Genomic DNA, 19,220 nt, shown 5'->3' with positions numbered 1-19,220 from the left:
CCATTGTTCATTTAAAACTTAGATTCTATTGGTTTTGTTAACAAATTTTATTGTCTTTGACCTCAAAGCATTCCTAAGTTTTTGAGTCAGTTTCCCCATCAACACAATACTCCATTGTTGTACCTGTTAGATCTTGCCAGGGTTTTGCTATGGTTAATCATTCCACCCTTAGCAAATGTCCCACCAAAGCCTTACTCAACCTCTCCACATTCCAGTCATATAATGATTCCTTAAGGATGACTGGGGCGGAGTCCTGGCATGATGCAGTTTTGGCAGCAAGCTCTGTCAACCTCAGCAATGGCTTATTGAATCTTAATATAGTCCGTTTGTCCATCCAAAAGATAAAACCTTTAATCCCACAATGCCAGATCTATATAACAGCTAAGTATTAGATATCTGGGTCATGTGCGCATAGCAGATTCCATGCCCTTGGACCAGCTATGTAGCAGGGGGAGCATTCCTGTACACAGTTTCCCAGTTAGACACCCCTTTCCATCAAAGTGGGAAGTCAGGTGTGCAAGCTTCCTGTCCCACACTAATGGTCCTAGAAGGCATGACCTGATATACCTTGCATTTTGAGTCTTTCTTGGGGGGAATCAGTTGTCTGCTGAAGAAATCAGAGTGCATTTGTTCAAATCCTGACATGAAGGTGTTTATTAATAAATTAACTCTCTTGTTCCTACTGTTATTACATGCATTTTATTTAAACTTGGGTGGCACTAGAAAGGAACCAGTATAAAAAACTATATAGCACCCATTCAAGCATGCTTCACCCACCGTGCAAGTAGATTGTGCCCTGTTAATTTATGTACAAAGCACTGCTTTATTATTTCAGTGCTGCAACTTTACTGCTGATTTTTATGACTGTTTATTGTTATGATGGTTTAATGCCGATTTTTATTATGTGGTTTTATTGATAGTTCTGCATTTGGGTTCTACGGTGGCTTTCTATTTCGGATATGGTTGGGAGGCACATTATAAATGATGGATAGTGTGCCAGCATATTTAAATGCAAGGTGCTTCTGTGCCACAAGTGTAGAGCAGTTTCATTCCCATTTCCCTGCCATGGCTCCTACACACAGGAGCTTGAGGAATGTAAGGAAGGGACTGGGAATCTGTAACAAAAGCAATCTGGGCATCTGCATGATTCCAAGGGTTCTTTCAGGGAATCGATTGCATTTAAACCAGTTTTGTAGTGGATTCATCTCTATTGTATAAATAGACCTATTGCTATTGCCTTAAGGGCCTTAACTGAGATTACATTCAGAAGCAGAAAAGTCTTAATAGGCTAGCTACACAGCTGAACTTCAGGTATGATCAGCAAAAGCATGCAGACATGTGTCCCTGGAACTTCCTTCCAAAGGAGACCTGGTTTTCTAGAAACGGTGCATGATGTTTCTACTCTAGCTGAAGTAAAAGGCAGGGAGCAGCCTCTTGAAGCCAAGCAGGTAACTGGTTATTTCCTGTATCCTATTTGACATCTTTGTGTTATATCTAAGCACTCTGTCAAATACACACACACAATCTGTTCTTGCAGCAGCTTTGTAACACCATCACAAGTACTACCTGAGCGTCACCCCAGCAGAGAATTAACAGTTCCAATCTTAGCTTGGATTATTATGATTAATGTTGACCCAAGTCTAAATTGTGCTGACATCAATAACACAGGGCTTACCTGTGGTGGTTTTTTTTATAAAAGGAACAGTGCTAGCTTAGCTTGGAACAGTCCAGCAAATGTAAGAAGGAGATTTATAGAGAAATACAGAGATCTATACTTGTTGAAGAAGCCAAATACCTACAAAGCTGCCACCATGAATGGAACAGAAGGTGAAAATTTCTATGTCCCCATGTCCAACAAGACCGGAGTTGTTCGGAATCCATATGAGTATCCTCAGTACTATTTGGCAGAACCGTGGAAGTTCTCTGCGTTGGCTGCCTACATGTTTCTTCTGATTCTTCTGGGATTCCCAATCAACTTTCTGACTCTCTTTGTCACAGTCCAGCACAAGAAACTCAGAACTCCTCTGAACTACATCCTTTTAAATTTGGCCATAGCCAATCTCTTCATGGTCTTAATAGGCTTCACCACTACCATGTACACATCTATGAATGGATATTTCATTTTTGGAACGGTAGGATGCAACATTGAAGGCTTCTTTGCTACAATGGGCGGTAGGTCTGTTTTATGTTTTCCTTCAAGTATCATGCCACTATGAATTCACTGTAGACATAAGTTCCCATTTCAGATCTTATAGAATTGTATAGGAGGAAGAGACCCCCGGTCATCTAGTCCAACCCCTGCAATGCAGGAATCTCAGCTAGATCATAACATGACTTCATTCTTCAACAGAATTCCAAAAGCTAGTACTATTCAGAGATTCTACTTATGCCTTCTTGTGTCGCATACCTGAGCTAAGGTAACCGTGCTGGAATAATGTTAATAGAATTGATGGGAAACCAAGCTTTTGATCATGCTGGCAAATGGTTAAAACTAGGTTCAACTTCAAAAGTGCAATGCGATATATGGTTCTGTGCACTATGCCTACTTCTCCTGTTTTATAAAGTTTGCAGTCGTGATTTTTCTCATGGTTTTGGTGGAAGACATTCCGAGAGCCTCCGGAGATGGTAACTTGTAAGATCTCACACCTTAGCTGAAATGGCAGGGCTTTAGCTAAGGCATCTTTTATTCCACGTGTAAATCAGGAACGGAATTAAGTTGTTAACAAAATGTAGACCAAAACCTCTTTCTGTGCTCAAGTCAGTTTCAATCATCATCTCTCGATCATTTTGATTATGTGATGTTATCTTTTATTTTATTTCTACTTGGTTTTCCACTTGACATACAGTCCTTAGGGTAGAGAAGACCTAAATTTGAAATAAAATAAACCAGCGAAAAGCAAACAAACCCGACCAAATTGGCTCAAGTCTCTTTAGGCGGTCTTTATCCATGATCAAGAAGGGCAAAAATCCAAGTTTTATTCCCTTCACTATTCAGTTTCAAAGTGTCTTGCTGTGGGCAAGGTCCACCCAGTGCTGCTCCCCTACAAGCCCATTCATTTCACTGAGGTTTGTAAAGAAGTGAAGCTTCAAATATGTGGCTATTCCCAGGTTATTGTTTGGCTACAGGCAGACAGCAGAGAAAATAAACCTTTGATCAAGAATTATGTGACTCGGGCCCTTACCTCTCAAGCGTCCCTCACTGGGAGGCGTATCCTGCATTCAGCCTGCTCTCCAAGGGCTGAGAAATGCCAGGAACAGAGCGGTGGGAAGCCACAGCATCCTTTAAGAAAGGATCAAAACAAATGTGGAATGGTGCTTAAGGCAGCAGAGCTGTGTTGGTTTTCGTCATGCTGGGGTTTTTTTATGTCGCCTGTGTTTTGATCTGTTTTGTTGGGCTTTCAACCGTTACTACATATAATGATTTGATAACTCCGTTGTGAGTCACCTTGGGCAGCTGTGTTGAAGCATGAGGCATGCTTGTTTTAAATAAAATATATTAGTAAATGAGTGAATAGAACAAACTCAGATTTGCCTACATCCCATACAAAACAAGTGGTGGAAGTCTAATGTAACGAGAGAGGAAAGCAACATCTTCCTCAACACTTTCCTCCCTATATAATCTGAACCCTGGTGCCCCCTTTACCTCCCCTGGGCTCTGCTGGAAAGTGTACCTGGTTGAGGGAGAAGCACTTGAGGAAAGGAGCTACAGGGATGTGTAAGCTATGAGACTGAATTATTGAAAAGCAGAATAAAAATGTTACAAATGAATTGACCAATGGTTGGCATGAAGAGGGTTCAGCTCTCTCATCCTCTGAGCTTAAGTGCATGAATTTGCCACAGTCTTGTGTGAACCTGAAGAATGAGGGAACGAAAGGAGGATCTGATGAGACATGTAGTATGATGCTGAGTAGACCATAGGACAGGGAGGTGAAACCTGATGCCCTCCAATTGTTTTGCACAACTATCATGCCCAGCCTTTGGTCATGCTGACTGGTGAATTAGAGTCCAATAATATATGAAGAATCACAAGAAAAAGAGGAACCCATTGAGGTGCTTGAGGGGGTGGCTTTTCAATCTCTCCCTCTCCTTCTCATCTTCTCCCCCCCCCACCTTATTGACAGATGCTTCTTTTGTTCTCTTACAGGTGAGATAGCCCTGTGGTCTCTGGTTGTCCTGGCTGTTGAAAGATATGTGGTGGTCTGCAAGCCCATGAGCAATTTCCGCTTTAGTGGGACCCATGCCATCATAGGGGTGAGTTTCACTTGGATCATGGCCTTGGCATGCGCTGGTCCTCCTCTCTTTGGATGGTCAAGGTAGGTATGCATCATATTCCTTGCAGTAATGCAGACTGCAGTAAATTTGGGGGGTTTGGATAGGAGAGGGATAATGGAGCCAGAACAACTAGTGAGCATTCCTTAATGATCAGAGGTGAGGGGTGTTATTTGTTGGGGGAAATGACAGATAAATGGCCCACAGTGACAGGAGATACTTCTGGAAGGTGAGAGTCGTTTTGGCAAAGGCATACTTTGCCAAAGTCGAAACCAGCACTTTAATTGGACCCAGAAACTAATTGGCAGCCAGTGCAGTAGGGACCAGGACCATTGCAGTATGCTCAAACGATCTTCCTCCAGTGAGCAACCTGACCACTGAAATTTGCACCAGTTGAAGTTTATTCATACTGTTAAAACATTAAATGAATGAATGAATGTTACAATTTAAAGCTATTGGAGTGTTAATATGTTTACCCTCCAAACTATGCCCTGTTTATAAACCCAAATATTACAAAATAAAAACCCACTGTGACTGTGCTCTCTTCCTCCAAATGAAACCAAACCTGGGTTGCTGCTATTGCTGGAGCTTCTGAAATCTTGTGGAAGTGGTGCACACACAGTAGACTACAATCCCACCCACTAACTCTTTTGGTTTAACTGTAGGTATATCCCAGAAGGTATGCAGTGCTCTTGTGGAGTTGATTATTATACACCAAACCCGCAAGTTCACAATGAATCCTTTGTCATCTACATGTTTCTGGTGCACTTTGTCACACCATTGACTATTATATTCTTCTGCTACGGTCGCCTTGTCTGCACTGTTAAACAGGTGAGTGACCCTACGAAAAGATAGAACTCTTCTCCCTTCCCCAGCACAAACCTATCAAGGCTGAAAACATTTCTCCTGACTTCATCAGTCCCAGCCCAGTGTAAGGAGATTCCACAGTGCAGCTACCAGGATAATCCAAGTTTTGACTTTGTACCTTCAGGGTACTTCTGAAACATAACCGCAGCAATAATTGTGGAATGTTGCATTTATAGTTTACTTAAGGTAAAGGTAAAGGAACCCCTGACTGTTAGGTCCAGTTGCAGACAACTCTGGGGTTGCGGCGCTCATCTTGCTTTATTGGCCGAGGGAGCCGGCATACAGCTTCCGGGTCATGTGACCAGCATGACTAAGCCGCTTCTGGCGAACCAGAGCAGCGCACAGAAACGCCATTTACCTTCCCGTCGGAGCGGTACCCATTTATCTACTTGCACATTGTGCTTTCGAACTGCTAGGTTGACAGGAGCAGGGACCGAACAACGGGAGCTCACCCCGTCGCAGGGATTCGAACCACCAACCTTCTGATCGGCAAGCCCTAGGCTCTGTTCTCCTTAAATGCTGTAAGCCCTTTTCAATGATGCCCATGCAGTTGGTTACAAAACAGAATATAAATAAATATTTTGGGGGGACGGGGCGGGAATTCAAACTGCGATTTGCACAAACTATGAAACCCCATGCTGTTTTTCCACATCCCTTCTGCTTGCTCTTCCCTCCAATGCCAGCCTTAACAATTCAACATATTGTAATAATAGTTTTTGATTGTCACTTGCTTCTGAAAAAGGATTGGGCACCAGCTTCACAACGAAGAGAACCAACTTTTATTCTTTGGGATGTAACAGAGGTTCTGGAGGCCCAGAACCTTTAACTACAGCAACTAAAGAAACCCAGCCAGAGCTGTATCATCCCCCACCACACTGGAATGCTGCTAGTTTCTGTTCCAGTGATTAGCTGGAACAGCCCTGTTGCCTAGTCTTGACCACCCTCTGTTCTCATGCTTCTAGGCAGCGGCTCAGCAGCAGGAGTCTGCCACCACCCAGAAAGCTGAGAAAGAAGTCACCCGCATGGTCGTCATCATGGTCATTTCCTTCCTTGTTTGCTGGGTGCCCTACGCCAGTGTTGCTTTCTACATCTTCACTCACCAAGGGTCAGACTTCGGCCCTGTATTTATGACCATCCCGGCCTTCTTTGCCAAGAGCTCTGCTATCTACAACCCGGTGATTTACATCTTAATGAACAGACAGGTAACTTGGCAACGTTGCCCTGGCTTTCCAACAATATAACAATACTTGAAGAGTTTATGGCACTCTCCCTAAGTGCTTAAAGTGCTTCCTTATGTACATTAGCTTAATAATTCTTGTGGCAAACCCTGTAAGGTAGGCCATTTTTATTACCCCCCGTATTACAAATGTGAAGTGGAGGGACGCTGAGAGACGGTGGCTTCCCCTAAGTGATTGTGTTGCTGAGCTGAGATTTGAACCAGGCTCTTTAGCTCATGTGCTAAATTTATCTTTACTGCATTTTGCTTCTTATTAATGTGCCTGAATATAATGCGTCTTGATGCAGGTGCTGATGGTTAATATGAAAAAAAAATCCTAATCATCTGTTTTAAAATAGAACCGTGTGGCAAGGGACTGGAGAGGATGTTCTCACATTATCTCAAGGATGATACTTGCTCTCTGTTGGTTGCCAAAAAGCCTGTCCCCCTTCTCACCCATTTTTTAAAATTAAAACAGCAAGCTCCTAATGACTCTCACCATTTGTGAAGCATTTACGGCAACAGGACTTAAGCCTAAGCATTTCTCAGACTATGAATTATAGTATTATCAATTACTTCCCTGGGAGCTGCGTTGTGCCAGGGAATCAACATATGGGTCCCAGAGGATTTTCACTTGCTTTAAAATACAGTACAGCTTTTACTATGTGACTAGACAGAGAGGGGCAAGACAAAGCAGGTTTTTTTTTTTTTTTAAAAAATGTAGGATTACAGTGACAGAAGAACAATGGAAGGTATGGTGAATTCAACTTTAGACGATTTGTGTAGCCATTGCCTAAATCAGGATTTCCCAAACTTGGGTCTCTAGCTGTTTTTGGACTACAACTCCCATCATCCCTAGCTAGCAAGACCAGTGGTCAGGGATGATGGGAATTGTAGTCCAAATACAGCTGGAGGTCCAAATTCAGGAAACACTGGTCTGAATGGCCTTTCCTGATGCCCAGATACATCAGTGACTTTTGGGCACAGCTCCACATGCTGATTTTGTTCGTTTGTTTGTTTCCAGTTCCGTAACTGTATGATCAGTACCCTCTGTTGTGGAAAGAATCCGTTGGCTGAGGAGGACACGTCTGCAGGCACTAAGACTGAGACTTCCACCGTCTCCACAAGCCAGGTTTCCCCTTCATAGATCTACCAAGGAAACCTTGGGCTTTAGACTGTTTCATTTGCATGACCGCATTTTTTTCACCCCTGCCGTCTCTGTCACTCTCTGCAGCATGCCACCTGCAATTCACCTGGCAGGGCAGAATGGACTCTTCATTTTCTGACAGCTGCTATCAGAGAAATGAGCCTGTATTTGTGGTGCAAATCAACTCAGGCCCAAGGCTGCGATGTCGCATGAGTTCATGGCCCTAATATGCCTGCCTCTAAAACCATATATTCCCTGCAAATTGACTTACCTGCTTGGTGCAGCATTTGCATCTGATCTTCATCTTCAGTCATATGGCCTGTGTACATAAGGTTGTCTGGGGCCAATTGGCTGTGCTGATGGAAGCATTGCCATGGTTAAATTTTCATTTTCCTCCTAGGTTCTTTTCTGAGCTTTGTACAGAATGAACAGCTGAACATTCATGCGTAGCGAAGAGACCTCTTTTGTTTTCGTTGTAGCTGTTGTTGCTCATTTCTTCTTATGTAGAGAGACTTAGCAAAGCTTAATTTACGTAATCAAAGAAAAATGTATAATTTGAAACTCACTTTTGTGAACTGGGAGTGTGGGCAAATAGGAAAACCAGGACATCTCTGTTGTAGCATGAAGTGGGTTGGCCTTTCTTCAGATTGCTTCAACTTTCAATGCAATAAAACTGTGGTATACCACAATGCCAGTGCCCACATGCTGTCAGTGCAAATCATAGCAGGCAGGATTTACATTTCACTTCAGGCATGTACTGCATTTGCCTTTGTTTCTTCCTAAAAAATTATAACCAACACCTTCAGAGCCAAGTGGCATTCCCAGGATAGATGATAGAAAACATAAAAACAATAGCTTGGATCCTAAGAAAAATTAGCAGAAGGAAAGTTTCCTTTCCACTCCATCCTTGCAGCAGCTCACAAAAAGCTTAGGAACACAGGAAGCTGCTGTATATTGAGTCAGACCATTGGTCCATCTAGCTCAATATTGTCCACACTGGTTGGCAGTGGCTCTCCAGGGTTTCAGACAGGGTTCTCTCCCAGTCTTACCAGGAGATGCTATGGATTGAACTTGGGACCTTCTGCATATAAAGTAATAATAATAATACTAATTTTTATTTATACCCCGCCCTCCCCAGCCAAGGCCGGGCTCAGGGCGGCTAACAAGCAATAATAAAAACAAGTTGAATGAATACAACTTAAAAACAAGATTAAAATACAACATTAAAATATTGAAACATTAAAATATTAAAATGCAGCCTCATCACAGGAGGAGAAAGGAAAAAGGAAAAAGAAAGAGGGGGAGGGAATCAAATTGGCTCCAAGCCAAAGGCCAGGCGGAACAACTCTGTCTTACAGGCCCTTCGGAAAGAAATCAGATCCTGCAGGGCCCTGGTCTCATGAGGCAGAGCGTTCCACCAGGCCGGAGCCAGTGTTGAAAAGGCCCTGGCTCTGGCTGAAGCTAATCAAACTTCCTTAGGGCCCGGGACCACTAGGATGTTGCTATTTATGGACCTTGAGGCTCTTGGTGGGGCATACCAGGAGAGGTGGTCCTGTAGGTACGAGGGTCCTAGGCCGTGAAGGGCTTTAAAGGTCAAAACCAGCACCTTAAATCTAACCCTGTACTCCACCGGCAGCCAGTGCAGCTGGAAAAGCACTGGGTGAATATGCTCCCATGGGAGAGACCCCGTGAGGAGCCTCGCTGCAGCATTCTGTACCCGCTGGAGTTTCTGGGACAGCTTCAAGGGCAGCCCCGCGTAGAGCGAATTACAGTAGTCAAGCCTGGAGGTGACCGTCGCATGGATCACTGTGGCCAGGTTGGTGCGGGAAAGGTAAGGGACCAACTGCAGATGCTCTAGCACTGAACGATGGTCCCTCCCTTTCTGGAGGACCTCATGAATAACGTGAGATGGGTCACAGGGTGAAGCTGGGGGTGGGGTTCAGTTGTGCCTTGGAACTGGATTTGGGTTCCAAGTTAACTCAACAAGTTCAAGGAAGGAAAATGTTATATTCCTTTCTCTTGTAACAATACAGCACTGTGTCCCACATTGTTCAGGAAGCTCCCCTAATCCTCCAGAAAGGCTTCTCAGGGGTCAGAAGTGCCTGTGGGCAAGAGAGGTTGTGAAAGGAACCCATGTGGACAGGTTTCACCTCAGGGTGGCTCCTCAGGCCTTCCAAAGTAACATAGAGGTGTTACAAGCTGTGTAGACAAGCTGTGTAGGGTTATCTCATGCTGAGTGGAGGCAGAGAATATCCAGCAGTTGAAACATTGCAACGTGGGAGTGCCTGACCCAGATTTTAGTGGGGAAGTGGACAGGAGCAACAGAGGAGGAAGACAGAAAATACAATGAAACCAGAACAGTTTGGAGGGTGAGGAGAGAGCTATGAGGAAAGAAGATGGATGATGCAGGGGGGAAAGAGGTAACCTACAAAGGGGATTTGTGCTGCCCCAGTGAAGACAACGAGGGAGGGGAAAGAGGAATAGGAATAGGATGGAATGGTCTGGGGCACAACAATCGCAGTGGCAAGCCAGAAAGAGGGAGAGAGTACAAAAGGCAGAAGGAAGAGGAAATTGTACAAGGGGAGAGAGGGGGTGAAAGATGGGCAGGAGATGAGACTGTTCAAGGGAAAAGAGAGCGGAAAAGAAAGGCAGGATAGAAAACAGCCTATATAAAACAAAACAAAAATGTGGTATCTTGTGATTAAAGGGAACAGCCAAACACTTCATGCAGGTCCCCACCAGGGGATTGTCTGAAAACAAGAGACCACCTGAGGGGTTCAAGGACTTCTGGGACAGAAGGCAGGGATGCAGCTGACAAGAGTTTGTGTGCCATGGATGGATATACAGTACATGAATGCTGGAGAAGAATGGGGACAGTGGCCAATAAAGGCAAAACAATAGGGTACCAACAGTGAGAGGAAACCTGCATTTGATTTAAAACAGCCAGCCAAATCTTTGATTTTGGATAGTACTTGAATTTCAGAGTAGCTAAAGAGGACCCAACTCCTTTGCTTTTTGTAATGACTGGGTCCCATTATCTGCTGTTGTGTTTTGTTTTGTTAAGACGCAAGCCACAAGGCCCAGCACAAGCAGGCTGTGTAAGACCACTGGAAGAAATGGTTTAATTTTTGCAGCAGAAGCCTGTATAGGGTGTCCAGTTTTGCATTGCCGGAAAGGAGGATTTGCTTCCCAAAAAAAGAGGACAGCAAAGAATACCAATTTGCACAACATTTGCAAATGGTAATTGGATTTGTAAAGACACTGATTTAGACATAATTTCTATAATCTAACTAGAAATAAAGTGCTTCTCGCTGTAATGGGGAAGTCAATTTGTATGCAAGTTCAGTGTGCTGATTAGGTTCTGCCAACTGTTGAAGGGCAATGTCAAGACTCTTGCTGTCCTGTTTTATGATTCTTTATCTAAAGTCAAACTTGGACTGGACAGCCTTTCAAAAAAAGAAGAAGGATATCCTAAAATAAAGGCCTGTCATCTGACAGCCTTTCAAATAAGAGGCCTGCAGCCTGCCCGTCTAGAAGATTGAAACACATAGTCACTCTAAACGTGTATGAGTGGTTGAGCCTTGGTAATCCTTGCAGAGAGGCAGATGAACCCAGGTCTACATACACACATAATTTTATTTGTATTTTTCCCTTCTGCAGTTCAAACCATGCTTGAAGTAGCTTACAACATGAAAAAACACATAACTACAACATAACAAAAGTAGTCACAAACAATAACAAAAGTAGTCACAAACATTTCATGCACAACCAAACCGAACAATTCCAACACAATATCTATAATAAAGATTTTAAAAATGAAACTCGACAGCAACAATTCTCTCAAACCCCCAAACAACCCCCCAGCCCAAGACTCTGTTCAGCAGCTGCAGCTTTTGTAGCTGGAGTCAGTGGGGAGCAGGTCTTCAGCCAAGATGGTCTAGAGCAGTGTTTCCCAACCCTGGGTCTCCAGCTTTTTTTGGACTACAACTCCCATCATCCCTAGCTAGCAAGACCAGAGGTCAGGGATGATGGGAACTGTAGTCCAAATACAGCTGGCGACCCAAGGTGGGAAACACAGGTCTCGAAGCCAACAACAATTTCATTAAGGGCTATTCTAGCTTTCCAGCCTGATTGTGTATGCCTGTCATATAAACATAGTAGCACAAACCAATTCATGTGCAGGGGGGCAGGATGGTGGGGCAAGGCGCCACCAGGAAAAAAAAAGGCTGACTTCCTCTTAGCTCTGCAGACCGCAAAGGCATCCTGTCACCAAGACTGGGAGACAGAATGGTATTTGTTTGCCCACCTATCTTCTTTGTTTTGTTGCCTCCTGACACCACACATAAATGATTCAAGAAAAGGCCTAGGCTAGGAGACTCTTAGTCAGCAGAGACTTTGCAATGTCTTCTCCGTGCTGCGTGACACGTTTCCATGGCAGCATATACAGATTGTCATGTGGCCTCGTTTTTCTCCTTTCCCTCTCCCTTCCCATTTTCCCCACACAGACCACACAGCTTCTGACCTTGAGTTTCTTACCAGTCTCCAGCGGGCACCTTTCTTGTTTTCAGCTGCAATACCATTTGGCGGCTGCCCAAGTCGGAAGTTCTTGGCCAACACTCCCTCTTGAGAGGATTAATGGGCAGCTAGCTATTCTTCACTCTGTAACAAGCAAACCAACTGAGCATATGGACTGAGATTTTGACATATGTTTGAGGAGCCGCAAGATGGCATAGTGTAATTGTACTGAAGTATTTGAAACTTTATTTTTAGCTCAGCTTTTTTTTTAATAAAAGAAGTCTCTTTCTCTCTCTCTCTCTTCTGCATTATCAATGCTGGAGACTACTTCTGTGCAGCATGATGATCTTCTCTCTGGTTTTTAATCCTAGGCAGCTTTGCAGGGAGTGATAGGCAAGGTAGGAAGAAGCACAAAAGTTAAATCTGCAATAAGGAACTATTTGCAAGGGCAGCCCCTCTCATTAATTTTACTGACATTTCTACATGTTAAGCTCTCTTTACTTAAGCTGGCACCTAATTACTGTTTCGCACATAAGAGGGGTAATTTCTAGGAGGAATGGAGGTGAACCGAATACTTTTCAGTATTGCCTGGGAATATTTTATCTCAAATTTTATTCGTAAAAAGGTATATTATGAAATATATGGGGTGGGAGGGATTTAAGCTTTGATTGATTAATTTTTACAGTTAATCACCCAGGGCATTAAATTGAGTTTTTCGACAGTCTTATGGACTTATCTATAACTGCTGGGATCCACGCTGTAAATAGCAGAGCTAACTGCAGATGCCTCACTTAAAATTCTCCAAAGAGGAAATACAGTGCTAGAAAAACAAGAATGAAGAACTCCCCACATACAGCCCAAGGCATAGGATTCCCCTACCCCAATGCAAGAGGCTTTTAAAATGCAGAGCAGAAAAAAATGTCAAAATTCATTAGCAATTTTGTCCTAACACACATAGTTTTGTTTGTAATTTTGCCATCTATCTATCTATTCATCTATGCAAAGCAATTTCCTCTAATATAGTTATGCATATTATTTTCACTACTATGTGAGTTTTAATGCATACTTTACCCTGGCATATGCATTTTTGTGCACATTACTCGGCTGGGTGACTACATTGCAAGATTAGGACTATGGGCTCTTTACCACTGCACCACTTGGTGACCCAGAATTGACATGACTTGTATCACTAGAGAGGCAAAGACCAATTTTCTGCTAAGAGTAGCAGTCACCACCAGTCTGCCACATAATTAAACCCAGGAAAATAGAGATACCAAGGTCTCAAAAGCTGGTTCTTCAGCTGCTGCCTTACATTCATCTAGGCATAAAATATTTATTTAATAATTAAGAGGAGCCTTCCTTCTTCCTAGAACAGGCACAGAGTGCACTCCACACTCCCTTTCTCCTCTCCACAACCCTGCCTTGTGGGTTAGGCTAAGTAAGAGATATTGGCTGGCCCAAGAGTTTCATGGTCTGTTCTGACCCATTATCCCCTATATTAACATGTTATTCCTGAACAATCTACCACTATTCTGATTTCTCAGGTGACCTGTATTTGCTTTCCTGCATTCCCTTATGTTATCCATCCACTTAATTTGTCTGTCTAACCTATGAAAGCTTATGCCACTTAAAAAAAATAAAATAATAATAATCTTGTTGCTTTCGTCACACTGAAGAAGCTGGAATGGCCTCCATGAAATAGTTTCTCGGTGCCACCTCTCTGTGCTGTGTGTCGTGGCTGATCATGTAGCGCCCTGCCATGTGGACATTTTCCAAGCCTGTGCTGTTCATTCCCAGCTGGCACTATTAAGGAAGCAACCCTCAAAAACAAGCCAGATTTCCCTTACTCTGCAGATCGGTTGTTCTTCTGGAATTCAGTATTTCAATTCCTGAGAAAATTAGGTCATCTCCAACTTCATTTGACAGCCATGTTAAATTGCTCCAATACATGAGGGATGAGACAAAAGGGAAACAGGCAAAACCATAGAGAGTGGGTCTAATAGTGATGACCTGAATGTTCAGAGGTTATACAGTACGTCTAGTAGGAATAAACCCTGGAGCTGTGCTGCTGTTTGTAGAGTTCCTAAAAGCATCTAGCTCACCCTTGTTAGAAGTAGGATGTTCCTTAAATAGACCTCTGGTTTGATCTAACATAACTGGGATGCAATCTCAAAAATGATAGAATGATCTTGATACGAATACAAGGCAGACCTTTTAACATCACAGTAATCCACTACTGCTGCTGAAGAAACTGAAATTGACCAATTCTATGAAGACTTACAACACCTTCTAGAAATGACACCAAAGAAGGATGTTCTTCTCATTATAGGGGATTGGAATGCTAAAGTAGGGAATCAAGAGATAAAAGGAACAACTGGCAAGTTTGGCCTTGGAGATCAAAATGAAGCAGGGCAAAGGCTAATAGAGTTCTGCCAAGAGAACAAGCTGGTCATCACAAATCCAACAAGAGAACAAGCTGGTCATCACATTTTCCAACAACACAAGAGACAACTCTACACATGGACATCACCAGATGGGCAGCATCAAAATCAGATTGATTATATTCTCTGCAGCCAAAGATGGAGAAGCTCTATACAGTCAGCAAAAACAAGACCTGGAGCTGACTGTGGCTCAGATCATCAGCTTCTTATAGCAAAATTCAAGCTTAAACTGAAGAAAGTAGGAAAAACCACTAGGCCGGTAAGATACAATCTAAGTCAAATCCATTATGAGTACACAGTGGAAGTGAGGAACAGGTTTAAGGATTTAGATTTGGTGGACAGAGTGCCTGAAGAAATATGGATGGAGGCTTGCAACATTATACAGGAGGCAGCAACAAAAACAATCCCAATGAAAAGGAAATGCAAGAAAGCAAATTGGCTGTCCAATGAGGCCTTACAAATAGCGGAAGAGAGAAGGCTAGCAAAATGAGAGGGAGATAGTGAAAGATACAGGAAATTGAATGCATATTTCCAAAAAAATAGCAAGGAGAGACAAGAAGGCCTTCTTAAACGAGCAATGCAAAGAAATAGAGGAAAACAACAGAATGGGAAGAACTAGAGATCTGTTCAAGAAAATTGGAGATATGAAAGGAACATATTGTTCAAAGATTACCATAATAAAGGACAAAAGTGGTAAGGACCTAACAGAAGCAGAAGACATCAAGAAGAGGTGGCAAGAATACACAGAGGAATTATACCAGAAAGATATGGCTGTCTCGTGCACCCCAGGTAGTGTGGTTGCTGACCTTGAGCCAGACATCCTGGAGACTGACGTCAAATGGGCCTTAGAAAGCACTGCAAATAACAAGGCCAGTGGAAGTGATGATATTCCAGCTGAACTATTTAAAATTTTAAAAGATGATGCTGTCAAGGTGCTACACTCAATATGACAGCAAGTTTGGAAAACTCAGCAGTGGCCAGAGGATTGGAGAAGATCAGTTTACATCCCAATTCCAAATAAGGGCAGTGCCAATGAATGCTCTAACTACCGCAAAACTGAACTCATTTCACATGGTAGCAAGGTTATGCTTAAAATTCTACAAGGAAGGCTCAAGCAGTATGTGGACCGAGAACTCCCAGAAGTGCAAGCTGGATTTAGAAGAGGCAGAGACCAAATTGCAAACATGCGCTGGATTATGGAGAAAGCTAGAGAGTTCCAGAAAGACATCTACTTCTGCTTCATTGACTATGCAAAAGCCTTTGACTGTGTCGATCACAGCAACAATGGCAAGTTATTAAAGAAATGGGAGTACCTGATCACCTCATCACCTCCCATGGACTGCAAGAAGATCAAACCTATCCATTCTGAAGGAAATCAGCCCTGAGTGCTCAATGGAAGGACAGATCCTGAAGCTGAGGCTCCAATACTTGGGCCACCTCATGAGAAGAGAAGACTCCCTGGATAAGACCCTGATTCTGGGAAAGACTGAGGGCACAAGGAGAAGGGGATGACAGAGGATGAGATGGTTGGATACTGTTCTCAAAGCTACCAGCATGAGTTTTACCAAACTGCAGGAGGCAGTGGAAGACAGGAGTGCCTGGCGTGCTCTGGTCCATGGGGTCATGAAGAGTTGGACATGACTAAACGACTAAACAACAACAACAACTTTTCTTATGGTCTTATGGAACCTTAGCTGGTGATAACCCTTCTCTCTTGCTGTCTCATTTCTCCAAACCTTCTCCAAGCTACCGCTTCCTCTATTTTATTCCTCAAATAAGATATATGCTTTCCTGAATTTCCTCCATCCTTTTCCAAAAGAAAGGTGGGGAAAATTTGAATGCTCTTGCATTTGTCATGCATATATACATATATTAAATCCTTTCGCTACCAAATAGGTAGAATGGAGAAAACTGATGTAATCAAGGGAAGCCTCGGACCATCGACTGGGTGAGGACTGCAGGGCCTGCTCCCTTCCAGGGCCTTTTCCAACTGGCCCAGGGGGCGTGGCCCAAGCCCTCTCTCCCAGCTATAAAGGGACTCCTGCTAAAGTGAGGCCTCGGACCATCGGCTGGGTGAGGACTGCAGGGCCTGCTCCCTTCCAGGGCCTTTTCCAACTGGCCCAGGGGGCGTGGCCCAAGCCCTCTCTCCCAGCTATAAAGGGACTCCTGCTGCTGGGAAGCCTCGGACCATCGGCTGGGTGAGGACTGCAGGGCCTGCTCCCTTCTAGGGCCTTTTCCAACTGGCCCAGGGGGCGTGGCCCAAGCCCGCTCTCCCAGCTATAAAGGGACTCCTGCTGCTGGGAAGCCTCGGACCATCGACTGGGTGAGGACTGCAGGGCCTGCTCCCTTCCAGGGCCTTTTCCAACTGGCCCAGGGGGCGTGGCCCAAGCCCTCTCTCCCAGCTATAGAGGGACTCCTGCTGCTGGGAAGCCTCGGACCATCGGCTGGGTGAGGACTGCAGGGCCTGCTCCCTTCTAGGGCCTTTTCCAACTGGCCCAGGGGGCGTGGCCCAAGCCCGCTCTCCCAGCTATAAAGGGACTCCTGCTGCTGGGAAGCCTCGGACCATCGACTGGGTGAGGACTGCAGGGCCTGCTCCCTTCCAGGGCCTTTTCCAACTGGCCCAGGGGGCGTGGCCCAAGCCCTCTCTCCCAGCTATAAAGGGACTCCTGCTGCTGGGAAGCCTCGGACCATCGGCTGGGTGAGGACTGCAGGGCCTGCTCCCTTCCAGGGCCTTTTCCAACTGGCCCAGGGGGCGTGGCCCAAGCCCGCTCTCCCAGCTATAAAGGGACTCCTGCTGCTGGGAAGCCTCGGACCATCGGCTGGGTGAGGACTGCAGGGCCTGCTCCCTTCCAGGGCCTTTTCCAACTGGCCCAGGGGGCGTGGCCCAAGCCCTCTCTCCCAGCTATAAAGGGACTCCTGCTGCTGGGAAGCCTCGGACCATCGGCTGGGTGAGGACTGCAGGGCCTGCTCCCTTCCAGGGCTTTTTCCAACTGGCCCAGGGGGCGCGGCCAAGGCCCTTATTCCAAGTGGTTAATGTGTTTTAAAATGTCCTCAAGCAGTCGGTGGCAATTTAAATTTGTATTTCTCTTTTTCCTTTTTTCTTCTGTTGGGGTGGGTGGGTGGTATGGATATTTGGTTGGGGATTAATTTTAGTATTATTGTTCTGTTTTGTTTTCTGTTGTTTTATTGCTTCTGTATAGTTTGTATTTTGTTTTTAAGGGGCGGGATCAGGGCTGCCTGGGAGTGGGGCCCCAGCCAACACGATGGCTGGGACAAGTTCCACAGGGGCGGAAGCACTGGGACATCCGATCTCGGTGATCATGGGCAGGAGGCGGAGTTACGCTAAGACCAGACCATGTCATTACCGAGGAGGCAGGTTTAGTCGCTGTTTGAAGACTATCCCTGCCTCCGGGTCTGGCCTTGACCGGATGGATACTGGAATCAACAGGGGAAACCCACATGACCTGAAGGTGTTGCTGTGTAATGCCAGGTCAATGATGAATAAAACCACTGCCATCCACGACCTGATTGTGGATGGAGGATTTGACCTGGCATGTGTGACAGAGACCTGGTTGGAGGAAGCAGATGGGCCTGTCCTTGCTGCCGCTTGCCCACTGGGTTTCTCTTACGCACAGCAACCCAGGTCATGTGGGCGGGGAGGGGGGGTTGCAGTGATTTTTAGGAAGTCACTAGTTTGCATCAGGCGTCCTACTGGGAAGACCCAGTTTTCTGAGTGCATGTTCTGGAAGTTGGGCAATAGGGGCAGTACAGGATTCCTTTTGGTGTACCGACCTCCCCGCTGCACCAAGGATTCCCTGTCCGAGCTGCTTCAGGTCGTGGCGGATGTTCTCCTGGAGACACCTAGCTTGGTTGTCCTAGGGGATTTTAACATCCATGCCGACACGACCTTACAAGGGGCCGCTCGGGACTTCGTGGAAAGCATGGCCTCCATGGGGCTGTCCCTGAATAAGTTGGGCCCAACTCATAGTCATGGACATGCCTTAGACCTGGTATTCACCTCTAGTGACGTGGGTGATCTGACACTAAGTAAAAGTGAAACCAAAGAAGTGCCATGGTCAGATCACTTCCTGGTGCAACTGGACTTCTCCGCGACCCTTCCCCTCTGCAGGGAGGTGGGACCAATTCGGATGGTCCGCCCCCGCCACTTAATGGATCCAAATGGTTTCCAGAGAGTGGTAGGGGATGCTTTATCCCATGTTGATGGCCTTTCAGCTGATTCCCTGGTGGCCCGCTGGAATGCGGAGTTAACCAGGGCTATTGACTGTCTGGCTCCGAAGCGCCCTCTCCGATTGCATGGAGCCCGGACAGCCCCGTGGTTTTCTTCGGAGCTGAGGGCGATGAAACAATCGCTGAGACGGCTAGAGCGTCGGTGGCAGAAAACTCACTCCGAATCTGACCGGACACAGGTTAGAGCTCAACGTCGAGCCTACCAAGTGGCGATAGCGACGGCGAAGAAGACTTTCTTCACCGCCTCTATTGCATCTGCAGAAAATAGTAGCAGGAGACTCTTTCAGGTGGTCCGCAATTTAACGGAACCACCTTTACCACCGGGGCCTTGTAAAGACCCCAAGATCTCCTGCAACGATTTTGCAAAGTTTTTTGCAGATAAAATCACTCATATTCGGAAGGAGCTAGACACCACCGTGGGAGCAGGGCTGGGGCGGGAGAGTGCTAGAGCCCTGTCTGGTCAAGTTGCATGGAATCAGTTTCAATCCGTTACCCCCGAGGATGTGGACAGGCTGCT

General features: G+C 45.2%; 1 protein-coding gene and 1 long non-coding RNA gene across 2 annotated transcripts; one reads left to right on the top strand and one right to left on the bottom strand.

The window, feature by feature from the left end:
- The first annotated feature begins 595 nt into the window (after positions 1-595).
- Positions 596-7,510, top strand: RHO (rhodopsin). Its single transcript, XM_081903493.1, has 5 exons — positions 596-2,172; positions 4,145-4,313; positions 4,935-5,100; positions 6,099-6,338; positions 7,377-7,510. Exons 1-5 carry the CDS (start codon positions 1,620-1,622, stop codon positions 7,497-7,499), a joined length of 1,251 nt encoding a protein of 416 aa, XP_081759619.1. The 5' UTR covers positions 596-1,619; the 3' UTR covers positions 7,500-7,510.
- Positions 7,511-7,530: 20 nt separating this feature from the next.
- LOC309365506 lies at positions 7,531-10,208 on the bottom strand. Its single transcript, XR_014166213.1, has 2 exons — positions 9,650-10,208; positions 7,531-8,278 (listed from the first exon to the last, which is right to left on the bottom strand). It is a non-coding gene; the product is annotated as an uncharacterized lncRNA (long non-coding RNA).
- Between the last annotated feature and the right edge of the window lie 9,012 nt (positions 10,209-19,220).

This window comes from Podarcis melisellensis, assembly GCF_964234715.1.
Source record: "Podarcis melisellensis genome assembly, chromosome: 2".
NCBI classification, from domain to species: Eukaryota; Metazoa; Chordata; class Lepidosauria; order Squamata; family Lacertidae; genus Podarcis; species Podarcis melisellensis.
This window is presented reverse-complemented; position numbering and strand designations above follow the sequence as displayed.

What these genes read in the sequence shown, in the direction of transcription:
- RHO (XM_081903493.1), top strand. Translation starts at nt 1,620, where the DNA reads ATGATTAATGTTGACCCAAGTCTAAATTGTGCTGACATCAATAACACA. An exon ending in CCTCTCTTTGGATGGTCAAG is followed by an intron (nt 4,314 to 4,934) that starts GTAGGTATGCAT and finishes GTTTAACTGTAG; the next exon opens with GTATATCCCAGAAGGTATGC. An exon ending in ACATCTTAATGAACAGACAG is followed by an intron (nt 6,339 to 7,376) that starts GTAACTTGGCAA and finishes GTTTGTTTCCAG; the next exon opens with TTCCGTAACTGTATGATCAG.